Here is a 15402-nt window from a genome sequence, read left to right as displayed (position 1 = left end):
AAGTCGGGAATCAAACCTTTGAAGAAAAAAGTTTTAGAGAAAAGAAGATTTGAGTGAAGAGAAGCTTGACTTGGAGAAGAAGATAAAAAGGGTTTTAGAGAAAATAAGTTTAAGAGAAAGTCTTGGCAAGCACCTAACCTGAAAATTCTATTTGCCAGTCCGAGGATGAATTTGCCTAGTTGGAGGGACTCTAATGAAACTTGGTGTTTCAGTAAGATATTCATTTCGTCATTACACTGCTCGAAATACTAGGTGAAGTTCATCAGCTTAGTGAATGTTATTATCTAGCTTGCTGCATACTCAAAGCTCCTAAAACAATATTGGCAAAAGAGAGTTGAGATAGCAGACCATGTGTAGCTACCTTGAATAGCTTTGTAACATTCCACGCAAGTGCTTTTAGCTTCAATTCAATCATTTTTGCATCAGTTCAACCATTTCTTACATAAAAGGGCTAGGAGCCTAGGATCTCCTATTATGTTAAAGCTTTGCTCTGGGAGAGCACAGCCACACTTAACATCAGTGTCTTAGAATGCATAGCCATTACCAGAAAGCTCAATCTCATATTTTAAACTAAATTTTTTGTACATTTCATATGTTGTTCAGAAACGTTTAGTTTCCATCCTGCTTAACATTGGCACGTTTGTGTGTGTGTGTGTCTCTCTCTCTCTCTATATATATATATATACCTTTTTTCTACTTCTACAACCACGAAAAGTCATGTCCAGATTTTGCATCCAATTGTGGGAATATGATAATATGATTCATAAATTATTAGATAAATTAATTGAATAAAAAAATAAAAGTCATCAAGTCATTTTAACAAGATCATCCTATTCCAAAATCGGTAAAAAGTAAAACATGATACTACAAGGAATTTTCTATTGAACAGCACTTGCTTAGGCCTATACAGGGGACAAGAAAGGAAGAAAGGAATTCTGTACCATTTTTCTCGATACTAATTGAAGCATTATTGTGTCAGAGGAAGGTCAAAAAGCCGCTGTGACCTTTAGCGGTGCTTCAAAAGCGCACACTAAAGGCCCTTTATACACAGGGTGCACTGCTGAGCATCCATCGCACGAGGGGGATTGACGCTCAGCAATGCACCCTGTGTATAAAAAGGTCAAAATGCCGCTGGAAACTTTAGCCCTTTTTTAATACAGGGTGCGTGATGGACGCTCAGCGCGTGTCCGTTTGCGTCAGGGAGATACCTCTCTCTCTCTCCATATATATATATAATTCCTTATGTTGCAAATTTTGATTACACCCATGTTGAGACATGCTGTCCATTTGACAACTCACAGGACTACAACAGTTGTATCCCTAGAGATAAATGCTAAGCAGAAAAAATTGGTATCACAAGTAAGCTTGTTTGCCTTCTTTTAGGCGCATCAACGGCAAAATTTAACCAAAAGCCATCAAGTGGCACATTCAAAAATTTCTAATTCAACTTTATCTAGTATGTTCCATTTAAAAGTACAAAATAAATACATTTTTAAAGATGTGGAGAACTCAATGAAACAAAAAGTATTGTTCTTTTGGAAGTGCTCTATAGTAATCATTGTTCAAGCAGCTACCAAGGACTTTTGCCTTCTGCTGCACCGTTTATCAATGAAAAACCACTTCATTAAATAGATCTTGAGTAACTTTCAGCATTTGGTTATCATTTTGGCAATGCAGAAAAATGCCACAGTAACTACTTGAACCATTATTGAAGAGTGGAAATGACACATCAACAACACGGGAAGCAAGGAGACAGGAACAACTTCTAGTTAAAATCAATCATGAAGACCATCTGTCATGATCAAACAGCAGCTACCAATAAAAACATTACAAGGTTACATAACGAATCTCATGTAAAACCATTGTGAGGAATAGATCTAGTTTTACATAGCTGAGATTATGTTGGCTATAATAATCAAATAATTACCAAAACATAAAGCAAAACATTCTTGTGATACTTAAATCCAATTACAACATAGAAAGCTCTCTAGTAGCCCATCTTCCAAATATAAAACAAGCACCAAGTTACTGACCACTTATTAATTATTCAATGGACCTATGGCTTAAAAGAGAAAAATCATGTCACCTGATGGAAATGCTGAAACTGCAGGTTGCACATATTCTTTCAGTGTTGTGGCACTAGGAATTGAAGTAGTAGTCATTACAGAAATTGCAATGATATAATTACCTGCAGATAAATCACGTTGTTAAGCAGTGAAGTTGATAATAATACATCTGCAAGACAGTTTATTGTTGCATTAGATATACCAATGAAGTTTCCAATAGCCTGTAAAAGATTTGTCCCAACTTTAAGCATTCCAGTGACATCTGTTGGAAGTTGTGGTCCATGTTCCTGGCAAAGAATAGAGCACACAGGGAAAGTAAAAGTTGAAGATATGAGCAGAACATTATTACAATTTGTCAAGCAACTTGTATAGTTTCTTTTTCTCTCAAAATAAAAACTTTGGTATACGTACCACTGATACATTAGTTCTTCTCTCCACTCCTCTTCCATTTATCAAGAAACTACAATCACAACAAATTAAATTATGGTTTCTTGTTATCATGTATGCAGGAAATAAAACCGAAGGAAGCAAACTTACTTCACTTGTGGTGGACTTGTAATGCATGAAGAAGTCTCCAAATTGTCAACCTGGGACACAAACAGCCGCTGCAGGAAAAAAAGAGCAGGCTCAAAAGCTGCAATATGTTTTCCAATTTTTTAACAAGGATCTAAGCTCCAGTAACGAGGATATTCTTTTTCAAAAGAGCTAAAGTAAAAAAAAAGTTACAGGTGAAATTCAAGTTTAAAATTCCTTTTCAGGAACTAAAGTAAAGACTACTATCTGTCAAAAAGATAAATAAATAGCCTCAAAATGACCGACTGAAATTATAGAAACAATTAAAATTTTCAACACTTATTCTCTAAAGTGACAGACACAGCACTGATATTATCAGTCCATATGGTCGGCATCAACTTTGCAAACATAAGCATGAATATAAGATTGACACATCAGGGAAGGGATAATAGCTGTCCCTCTTCAAAACAAACTCGGTCACCATTCTAAGAAGAGCACTTTAACATTAGTATGGGAATGCACAGCACATGATGACATGTTAAAGACTACTATTTACTTAAATGCCCCCAGTACAACTATTTGATATGTTTCACACTACGCAGACTTCAAAAGAGGAGGGAAGCTTACAAGAACCAAACCCAAGGACTGTTGTCAAACACTCATGGCTTGAGGCATGAAGCATGCACCTCAAGGCAACGTGCACCCTTCATGAGGCCTTTTTCACAAGGTCAAATAAGGCCATGATATTTTTTCTTTGCTAATAAAATTTTTAAATTGCTCCAAATTTTGTGAAGGCTTTCACTTTCCTAGTTCTGACACAACATCAATAAGACCAACCTCGTTTTGCAGGCTCTTCATTTACAATAAAAAAACCACTATACCAGAATAAAACTCTTAGATTGCAGGTTAAGTGTTTCCTATTTGCATCAATGGTATTGTTCGTATTTTCTTTAAAACGTGTTTCATCAGCACACTTTTTGTTGTGCTTGTCAATATTAAATTAAAAACATTGCACAAAAAAAAGTAGCAACTGTTTGTTAAAATATTTAAAAAGGCTTTTTATTTTGGAATTTGATTAGGGTTTTCAAGTATAATATTGCAGTAGTAAATGTGCAGGATATATAGCTCCCATGTCCTCAGTTATGTTTGTTTTCTTAGTCAGTCTAACAATCTGAGTGGTTGGATTAGTTTATCACAAAATTCCCTGACCGTAGTCTCCACGAAATAGTTTCTAATCCAATTAAATAGTTTATTTTGTGGTTTTCATATCATTAATTCAAACCATTCAAATTCATTATAAGACAAATCAAATTTTAATTTTCCTTTTTGAGGGAGAATATAAGTGCTTATGTTAACAACAGAACCTATGTCGCATAGCAGCTGGTGCGGATGCGGAGATGCGGCACTTTAAAAAAACTTGGGTGCGGGGAGGGTATATATATATATAATTTTTAACAGTTTTAAGTTAACACTATGTGTATGTGTATGCATTTATGTATTTATATATATAATATAGATAAAATTGGACTTAGTTAGGGTTAACTGAATCTACATTTGGACAGAAATGGACCTCAGTGTGGTTGACTTCACTTGATACAAAGGAAGTCATGTCCAAGTGTTGCACCCGTGCGGGTGCAATGCGAGTGTGGTGCCCTATTAGAAGAGTTTGTGTTACATAGAACAAAACAAATTTACCAGAAGCTTCTTAAATAGGCGGGAAACTCGCTTCCCGAAACTCGATTAGGAAGCGCGATACTCCTCACTTCCGAAACTTGATGAGAACCTCGATTCCCCCACACTTCTCCTATGCTTTCCACACAATTCATCTGTTCTTATATATTATCTTACTCAACTTTTCATATTTTTATGTGTTTTCTCTCACTCTTCTCATTCACTTCTAGGTGCTTTCTCTAAATTGGTAGTCATCATTGTTAGATGTTAAAAATTTAATTGTTACACTAAAAAAACATGAAATTTAATATTAGTCACTTCTTTGTTCATGCCTCAGACTAGCGCCTTTAGGCGCAGAGGGCCTCGCCTCAGGGCGAGGCGCGCCTTTTGCGCCTCAAGGTGCGTTTTTAATAGCATTGGTTCCCACCAAACATTCATAGTTAAAAAGACCTCTAGGAAATTTTCTGGACCACAAATTAAGGGAGATCAACCCATGACCAAAGACATACCTTGTGTTAATTTTCTTTGCCAAGTAGTGAAGCCACCTCAAGGAAGTCATTTAATACTAGAAAGCATACCGACTTCTTTAAACATCATGAAACTCCATTGTTTGACCAGGAAAAAACATTCCCCTCCCCTCCCCCTTGTTTCCACCAATTCCTAGAGTTCATGAATTGATGGAATCATCTAAAGCTAGGGCCTCTAATAAAAGTAGATTTCCCCAGCATGACAATGAAGTCGCCACACACAATGTAGGGCATAGTTAGCAAAACTCTCTTTTTTAAATATTATTTTTAATACAACTTTAAAAATGAAAATAAAGAAACTCCATCTTATTCAAAAAATCAGCAAAAAAATGCTCTTTTGAGAGAAATGCTTACAGCATGAAAATTTATGTTTAAAAAAACTTTTCAAAAAAACTTTTCAAAAAAACTCAATTATGGATCCAATTGGACTAGATCTTGAATTCGAATCACAACAATTTTTGAATTTGAATCTCACGATTCTTGTACCCTACCTAGTTTTTCAAGGAAAAATCTCTTATATATGTCCATCTTTTTTCCCAATTTTATAAAATTCAAACTGAATCAAACCTATATGTATTGTTTGCCAATTTTTTTGCAACTCATTTTCTATGTTGTCTTTTTTAATGTGAAACCTTTCAAATAATATATTCAATATTTAATGATCTTTTGTTGTTTCACGTATTGCCAACTATGGTCTAGGAAACGTTGTACCCTAAATTTGCAAAGCTTAACTCCTCAAAGAAGACGGTTCTATGAGCTATTTATCGGGCCATAAATCACAATGAGAAAGTATTCCCACACGATGGTGATGGATCTACAAATTTCATAGGAATTGAATGGTTCCAGAGGTTTCAGATTGTGCAAAACCGCATTTACATAAACATCTAAGTAACCAGTGTAAGGCCTAAGTCATAGGTTTTCGATAAACCATGGGAGATGCAACATATGCATAACGGTGCACATCTCTATCCAAAAACGAAGGTAGTATTTTCCCCGTTAAAATAGGAGAGATGCTGCCAAAATTTCTGACAAGATGCTCTTTGAACTAAAATGAACATTTTCCCCATTAAACAGGGAAGATGCTACCGAAATTTCTGGCAAATGATTACCCGAATCCTAAATGGCATGTTTGTTCTCTCGAACAAGCGTAGTGTTTTCCACGTTAAACAAAGGAGATGCTGCCAAACATTTTGGCAAAATACTCACCTGAGCTAGTATGGATGGCACGATGATGCCCTTGTTGAAACCCTGCCACTATGGCTTGTTCCATTTTCGCCCTCAAAAGCATCGTACTCGTAAGGGTCGCTATCCCAAAGTAGTTTTTACACCTTGTTAGGACAGTGCTCGTTGCGGCTAAATACGCCCGAGCAGTCGATCAAAAGTAATCATTGATTATGCATACCTCTGTAAACTACTGTTACAAGAATAATATTTGTAAGTGTCGTGCCAAAGTTGGTTATCTAACCGCAAGGGGTAAAGCGCTCATGAAGGTCGTAGGTGCCAAGAGCGATGTATGCATGCATATAAATAAACATAATGATAGTCCCTGTCCACACAAAAATCGGCATGTGCTTCAAAAAACTGGTTGGGGATGGGTTCATATTTCCCTTTGTGCATAATGCACAGGTTGCCTATGTAGCACTCAAAGTCTTAATAATAAAGATTATGAATGTAAACAACCAATGAAAGGTGACACATGATTAGAATCCCCGCGCCCCCCCCAACCACTCTGCTGATGATAGAGTGGTGAGTAAAGTCGCACCCCTCCAAGTTGTATTCACTATGGTCCTACTGAACACATTCATTTTGGGATTCAATGACCCAAAAGACATCGAAATCACAGGTGCAAAGCAAATTTGTTAAGAATAGTTTGTTCTCTCTCCTCTTTAAAGTTTAAACCCCTCACATTCCACAAGGTGATCTTCACCTCACAAGTCATGAAATACTCTAAGGTTGTTGATTCTCGTTATCCATCAGATTCCTCTAGGCGAACTTGGTCGGTGCCTCCAAGTCAAGGCAACAAATCCCACAATAGGGCTTTTCGTCCCTTCCCCACCCGATATAGTTTATTGTGTTGGCCGGAATGTCAATCCTCAACAAACTGGGCAGCTAATGAATAGTATGGAAGCAGGGTTATGGAGACTAACCATTGTTGCTATCTCTCCTAAGTTGGACTCCTTCACTAGATGCCTAGTAGCATGTCTTTTCAAGTTGTAGGTCCATGCAATGTGCACCATCGATGCACGAGAAAAGATCCTCCAAAGATGCAAGATTGTTCAACTGTAGACCAAGGAGAAAGAACATTGCCTCAATGAGCCATCTACAAGGGTAAAAAGGAGGGACATGTGTTAAGATTAATGTATCCTTTTTATGCATATATAATATATACATGTATATAAATTTATATATAACATATAATATATAGGTTTTAAGTTGAGTAAGAGTAAGACAAAATATATGGAATGTCAGTTTAGTAAGCAACGAAGTAGTGATGGGAGTATAGTGAAGCTTGGTAAGCAAGAAATACAGGTGGATGATTGTTTCAAATATTTTGGATCTACCATTCAAAAGTATGGAGAATTTGATGGAGATGTAAATCATAGGATAAAGGTTGGGTAGATGAAATGGAAAAGTGCAACTGGAGTATTGTGCGATCATAGAATGACATTGCGGTTGAAGGGAAAGTTTTATAGGACAACTATTAGGCCCGCTTTACTATATGGTACGAAATGTTGGGCTGCCAAGAGACATCATATTCAAAAAATGAGTGTAGCTGAGATGCGTATGTTTAGATGAATGTGTGAAAATACAATAAAAGATAAGATTCAGAACGAGGAGATACGTAAGAAGGTAGGCGTTGCACCCATTGAAAATAAGATGAGAGAGAATCGTTTACGGTGGTTTGGACATATTCAGCGAAGGCCTAATGATGCTCCAGTTAGAAGGATGGAGAAATGAGAAAATATATTAGTTAAAAGAGGTCGGGGTAGGCCTAGGAAGACTTAGATGAAGATGATAGGAAAGGATATGAATGCTTTGAACCTCACCGAGGACATGGCATTGGATAGAAATGATTGGAGGAGAAGGATTCATGTGGAAGACCCAGAATGATTTTCTTTGTTGGTTCATATCGCCGACCCCAATTGTTTTGGGATGAAGGCACACTTGTTGTTGTTGTTGTATATTTGAGTCAACTTAAGTTGACTTTGACTAGCCGTTGTTCGAATAGGTCCAACGGCTAGTTTGCGGGTGTTAAGATTAATGTATCCTTTTTATGTATATATATTTATATATATAACATATAATATATATTTATATATAATATATTTAAGTCAACTTAAGTTGACTTTGACTAGCCATTGTTGGCATAGGTCCAACCGCTAGTCAAACTAGATGTTGGACCCTCTCCAACAACTAGTAGGTCTTCTCCTTGCTCTCTCTTCTTTTTCTCTATAATGTTTGGATGTGTGTATGTGTGAAGGTTGAGAGAGTAATGGGTAGTTCTAGGCTTTTGTGTGTTTGAGTGTATACTGAGGACTTTATGTATTTTTCTTTTTTGTATTTTTAATGTTCACTATTAATGAAATCATTCACTCACAATATTTATATTGTATTTGTGTCAATGTGTCTTGTTTGTATCCAAATGCTTTTTTGTTAGGCATTTGGGATTCGGTTTGGAGTATCTTGGTTTGCGTGCCATTTCGTTGCATGGAATTAGAGATAAGTCATTTTGATCTTGGTAAAATTTTGAATTGATGAATGTCTTTGATTCAAGGCTCTCACATTCCGATATGTATTTTTTATTCTATACTTTGAGAAATATGTTTGATATATATTTCAAAAAGTGTTTGTTGTATTGTGGCTATTTAATTGTGTAAAACTTTGTGTTAAAAATGAATATACTTTCAAATTTAATTATATTTTTTAAAAATTATTTTCTTAATGATATATGTTTTTGCATGAGCATGTTCATTTGAAATATATGTGTTGAGTATTTTAGTAATTATGAATATGTATGTTTCTAGAAAATTATTAACATGGAAATTATGTTTTGTGAGAGCATGTGATTCTTAAGGATTCTAAAAACTATGATTATATGTTTTTCATGCTTCTTGCACACTTGTGATATTAAATAAAATATTATTTTTTATAATGTGCCTTCTTGTGTGGGTTTTGTGAGTGTGTTCCTTAGAGAATACTTGGTCTCTTTTACATTTTTGGTGGACTTAGTGTTCATGATTAAAGGTGGTTTGATTGTTTGCATGTTGTTTAATGAATAAAATATTTATTTTATATTTGAGCTTTCTTGTTTATGCCCTTGTGGGCTTTGTTAGTGTGCCCTTAGTAGATACTTTTGTTCTTGATTGAAGGCTCTTGATTCATTGCATACTTTTCATTTATAAAATATTAATTTGTATGCCCTTAGTGGATTTTATGGACTCTTCGTGGCCTTTGTGATCATCTATTGGTGGATTGTTATGTCATGTATCATATGTTACTTCTCATATATATCTTGCATTAGATTAATCTATGTGTAGGACATAAACTTATGTTAGCCACTTGGAATATAGGGTCTTTAACAGGTAAGCTGGTAGAGTTAGTAGATGTTATGTGTAGGAGAAAGATTGATATTTTATGTCTACAAGAGACCAAATGGGTAGGAGAGAAAACAAAAGTAATAGACCCATGGGGATATAAGATTTGGTATATAGGAATAGGAATGGAGTAGGGATTGTTATTAGTCATGAGCTTATAGATAATATAGTTGAGGTCCGTAGGAAGGGTGATAAGATTTTACTGATTAAATTAGTATTAGGTACGGATATTATTAATATTATTAGTGTTTATGCACCTCAAGTAGGTTTAGATGATTTCATTAAGTGTCAATTCTGAAAAGATTTAGATGGAGTAGTACAAGGGATATCGTATGGAGAAAAGCTTTTCATCGGCGGTGACCTAAATGGACATGTAGGCATTAGTCGGGATGGATTTGAGAGTATCCATGGAGGCTATGGTATAGGAGAAAGAAACGAAAGTGGAGAAAGGATTTTAGATTTTGGTTTGTCTTATGATATGATCTTAGCAAACACTTGGTTTAGGAAGAGGGAGTCTCACCTAGTAACATTTAAAAGTGGGGTTAATACAAAGAGAGATAGGGGGTTTTGCATCGATTGTAAGGTTATACCGGGAGAAAGTGTAGTTACACAACATAGAGTCTTAATTTTAGATCTTAGAATTCGAAAATGCCACAAAAGGGATAGACATAGGATAGATCCTAGAATTAAGTGGTGGGCACTGAAAGGAGCTAAACAAGGAATGTTTGTAGAGCAGGTAGTTAAGAAAGTTGGTTGGTGTACCAAGGAGGATTCAAAATCAATGTGGAATAAGATAGCGTGTTGCATGAGAAAGGTGGCTAAAGAGGTATTGGGTGAATATAAAGGCGATGCACCGCTAGATAAGGATACACCATGGTGGAACGATGATGTCAAATTAGCTATTAAGGTTAAAAGAGAGTGTTATAGGAATCTAAGTAAGAGTCGTGGTAATGAGAATTTAGAGAAGTATATGTTAGCAAAGAAGGAAGCTAAAAAAGTAGTGTGAAACACGAGGGATAAGGTCTATAAGGAGGTTTATGACAAGTTGGATACCAAAGAGGGCGAGAAGGATATTTACAGGCTTGCAAAGAGGAGAGATAGGAAATCGAAGGATCTGGGTATGGTTAGATGTATCAAAGATGAAACGCAAAGGGTTTTAGTCAAAGATGAGGAGATTAAGGAGAGATGGAAAGATTATTTTGATAAGCTTTTTAATGGAAGTCATGCTCAGGATCTTGGAGACTTCTACATTCCTTTTCATGAGATAACTCATGACTTCATGCGCAAGATTCAAAAGAAAGAAATTGCAGAGGCTTTGAAGAAAATGAAACCAAGAAAGACAGTTGGCCTTGATGGTATACCTATTGAGGCTTGGAAATGCTTGGGTGATAAAGGCTTAGAATGGTCGACAAATCTTTTTAACAAGATTTGGCGGACAAATAAGATGCCTAATGAGTGAAGGAAGAATACGTTGGTGCCCCTATATAAGAATAAGGGTGATATACAAGTTTGCACAAACTATTGTGGTATAAAACTCATGAGTCATACTATGAAACTTTGGGAAAGGGTGATTGAGTATAGGTTGAGGAAGGTTGTCATGACATCGGAGAATCAATTTGGTTTTATACTTGGAAGATCAACTATGGAAGCTATACATCTTCTTAGACAACTTATTGAGAGATATAGAGAGAGGAACAAAGAGTTGCAAATGGTTTTTATTGATTTGGAGAAGGCATACGATAAAGTACCTAGGGATGTTCTCTGGTGGTCAATGATGAAGAAAGGCGTTTCTCTCAAGTACATTAGTATAATTAAAGATAAGTACGACGGAGTAGTAACCAATGTCCGCACTTATGGAGGGGTGACAACCAATTTTCCTATAACGGTTGGGTTACATCAAGGATCTGCATTAAGCCCTTTCCTATTTGCTATAGTGATGGATGAGCTTACGAGATCAATTCAAGAAAATGTGCCGTGGTGTATGTTGTTTGCTGATGATATTGTTTTGATTAATGAGACTAGAGTTGGGGTTAATGCTAAGTTAGAATTATGGAGCCAGACATTGGAAGCCAGAGGTTTTAAGTTGAGTAAGAGTAACACAGAATATATAGAATGTCGATTTAGTAAGCAACTAAGTAGTGATGGGAGTGTAGTGAAGCTTGGTGAGCGGAAAATACCGGTGGATGATTGTTTCAAATATTTGGGATCTACCATAGTTTCATAGTTTTTGTATAGGATATGTAGCTTTAAGTTATTAAATTATTCCATATACATCAATTTTGATCCCTTTGTGTATCCATGATTAGTTGTACTTGTGTATGCTATTGGCTTTCTAAAAGGTCCTTTGAGAATCTTTATAATGTTATATGTCATTGTTGTCTCATAGTAGACTTGTAATCTAGAATGAGCTATCTCTCTATATAGCTTGCTTATATTGGCCACGCTCATTCTTCATTGATTTTGATGTAATTTTGATTGCCTTTGTGAAAAATTATCAATCGACATTTATTTTGCATATGACTGCACTATATTCATTCTAAGTTTTTCATCTACCTTTATTGGATTTAATTTGAAATTTTGTTTTCCAAATTGGTTCTTATATATGAACCCCCTTATTTGAAAATTGGTTTCCATGTGCTTATATCGCTTCTTATGGCACTTGTTTTCTCCATCACAAATTTTTATATGATGCATCATTTCTTTTTAGCCTTATTATTGGGTAAAAGTTAACTCTTAAGGTGAGTTATGTGTGAACCTCAAGTCATCTTATCAGTCTGAATTATCAAGTTTATGAGTGTCGTAATAACACGTCGTTTGATTGATAGTTGATTGGCCCCTTGATCCATATAGATTCCGTTGAACCAGAGATGTTTGTTGGGGTGAGTTGTGTGCACTTCGATTTTTGTCATTTTAGATTTTCAGCTTGTAGTTTGGTTCTAACTGAGGTTGGCTGACCTCTAGTTTTGTGAATGTGTTGTGTCACTCATTTGTATGTTTGGCCATTGTTATTATCATGGAAGCTTATTATTATGTTCATAAGTGATGGCTAACTATTTTTGAAAACATGGTGTTTCAACAGTTTGTAAAATTTAATATCCCTGCCTTTATTTGTAGATCTTTTTTTCTTGTCTTCTTGATGACATTAGTTTGATTTCATTCCCAAGCTCTATTTACTTCGTTGGTTTCTCCACTCAACTGTCTTATTTGAGTGACCTCTTTTTATTGGATAATGGATTTTTTTTAGGATCATGGCTATGGTGAGTTGTGCACCCGTTGTAGCTGATACAGTTTTACAATTATTTGTGAGATAAGGGATGTGCACCTCTTGTGGTCGTAGCTAGTATTAGACTCCTAAGTGGCATTGTGATTGATCTCTTGTCCTATAAGCTGATACACTTGAATTTTGAGAATTTTGAGTTGGAGGTCAAAGAGGTGGTTGCTTGTGGTGAAAAAATTGGTGTTGGGATTTGCAATATCATTCCTTGTGTTATGTGGGATTTTTTAAATCTCTCCATAAAATTTTTAAACTTTTACTACTCGTTTGCCATTGTATGGGAAATGTTTATTCATTGAAATATTTTCATGAATTTTTATGTGCATTGCATATGCTTTAATTGCATGTCATGTGTGTGTATATATATTGATTTGTTCCATGTTGGTTGTCTAGCATGTTTTGCATGAATTTAATTAATGTTTTTTTCTAAGCTGATTATTGTGATGTAATATATATATATATATATATAATCGCTTGTGAGTTTGTTTCTTGTGTATGAGTGTTTAGCCCATAAGTGGCCTTTATATATTACTATCTTATTACCCTTGTAGGCATTTTCAATTATTTTCTATCTAAATCATTACATGGTCCATTAACATGCTTATACATCATGATATGCCTTGGTTGCATAGGTTGATATATTTTGAATATAGATATTGTTCTATTATTGAAATTTAAACTGCTATGATCAGTTTGAGCCCTTGCATCTCTTTGAGACATTAAAGTAATGCCTTTGTATCTATATTGATTCATATAGTTGTTGATCCATGTTTGCCATTGTTGCAAAGTATCATTGCTCCTGATTTGTTCTGGGAATTGAAATTTCCTCATTATTTCCGTTGTGTATTTGTATATGGCAATTTGTTTTGAAAAACCCTTTTCATTAATATTTTATTTCTCCCTTGTGTGGATTTAACCCCTTGGTGAGTTGACTTGTTCTCTTTTAAATCTTGTTCGTGATATTTAAGGATTTGTATTTATGTGTTAGATAATGATTACATGATTAAAAACATTTTGTCTTAACACTCGTCTCTTTGGATATATATATATATATATATATATATATATATATATAGTATTTTTGGTGTGTTTGGCCAACCTCTCTCCATCATATATAACTAATATAGTTTATTTTTTAAAATCTTCTTTTACGTTTTATGATATATATGTGTATAGTTGGGATTCTCAAGTATTGATGATATTGAAGATCCTAAAGACTCTTTGTATAATAAGGCATATATTTGAAAATCAAGAGAACCATTTAAGGAAGCAACGAATAGAAGGACTTGATGAAGTCAATAAAGACATTTTATGTAATGGGTTCTCTTTCTTTCGTAATTGCTACCGTAAGTTTGAGGGGGGTGTTAAGATTAATGTATTATTTTTATGTATATATAATTGTAATGAAATATGTGAAAATACAAAATGAGAGCCTCTAAAGGCTTAAAAGATTATAAACACTCATGCAGATATATAAGTCCAACTAAAGGACAATACAAGAACACAAAGGCACAACATAAGCACTAAGTGCATTCAAAACATCAAAGAACCAAAGAGAATAACACAAAACATAAAAAATATTCATCTTATTGAGCAAGAATGCTCAAGAAAAGCATTAAGAAATGAAAGGGGATAAAAGCCCCTATTTATACACATCAAAGAAAGAGGGAGACCTCAATAGAGCTGTTGGACCGTTCCAACAGCTATATTGATTAGTCAACTCTATGTTGACTAGTCAAAAAAGAACCCAACAACTCTATTTGGTATTTGACCAAATAGTACCTATAAAACAAGAAAAGGACAAAAGAAAGAAATAAAGTAAAAGTACTAATGTGCCCCTAATAGGCACAACCTATTACAATGACTAAAATGACCAAAATACCCCTAATAAGTATTTACCTATTACATCATTTTAAATAATATATATATACACATGCAAGACCACCTGAACAGAAAAACGGTAACAGATTTTGATGCGTGGAAATTCTCCAGAGGTTCCCATGCAAGACGATGTGACACTCGTTTCATTGGCATCCGTCAGCCATCTCTTTATGACCAGGCGTTGGCTTTCCAATGTACATTGGGATGGACTCAAATAAGATCCAATCCACATCGAACTCGTTGGCAAGAAAGGATCCATCGTACAACTCTTTGGCTTGTCTGAGTTCCCACCCAAAGTATTAGCATCGTCCCCATGGCCAGACTAGCAAGAGTGGCAGAAGACAAGATCAGAGTCTCTCCTTAACCAAGAGAGACCATACTTCCAACAAACCTTCCTTCTAAAATTGGGAAAGGTGCACCTCTTACAGAGCTAGTTGCTTGTGACAAAATATGTGTCCTTTACATCAAAGGATGGCCTTAACTCGGATAAACTTGCTAGACGCAATGTCCTCCCATCAACCATCAGAGTTGTTATTACCTATTCGGAGCTCTTCGGCTTAGAGCAGTGTTATTAAAAATGCGCCTCAAGGTGCAAAAAGCATGCTTCGCCTCAAGGCGAGGGGCTTTATGCCTTGAGGTGTGTATATAAAGCGCAAAACCCTCGAGGCGTGCACCTCATACGCCTTGAGGCGCATGCCTCGAGGCGAGGCACGCCTCAAACTGAGGCGTGTACACCTGGGGCTTTTGGTCAAAGCCCTCAATTGACCAAAAATTAGGGTTTAAAGTTTAAGCAAACCCTAATTCATCACGAATGCCTGAGGCTGCTCATGATTTTATTTTATTTTCGATTTATCACATTTCCCGTACGAAGGAAA

At 35.5% G+C, this 15402-nt stretch overlaps 1 protein-coding gene across 1 annotated transcript in view; it reads right to left on the bottom strand.

Annotated features, from left to right (window-relative positions):
• LOC149836665 (uncharacterized) overlaps window positions 1–15402 on the bottom strand; it is a 98140-nt gene that overhangs the window by 15955 nt on the left and 66783 nt on the right. The window contains exons 8-11 of the mRNA XM_090005507.1: window positions 2604–2671; window positions 2478–2526; window positions 2269–2353; window positions 2087–2188 (exon numbers count right to left, since the gene is read on the bottom strand). Coding sequence (XP_089861633.1) covers window positions 2087–2188; window positions 2269–2353; window positions 2478–2526; window positions 2604–2671 — 304 coding nt within the window. The remainder of the gene's footprint in view (window positions 1–2086; window positions 2189–2268; window positions 2354–2477; window positions 2527–2603; window positions 2672–15402) is intronic.

The sequence above is a fragment of the Nuphar pumila genome, chromosome 5 (genome assembly GCF_984573655.1).
Source record: "Nuphar pumila chromosome 5, dmNupPumi1.hap1.1, whole genome shotgun sequence".
In the NCBI taxonomy this organism is placed as follows: Eukaryota; Viridiplantae; Streptophyta; class Magnoliopsida; order Nymphaeales; family Nymphaeaceae; genus Nuphar; species Nuphar pumila.
Note: the sequence above shows the minus strand (reverse complement) of the source record. Positions and strands in the feature narration are given on the sequence as shown.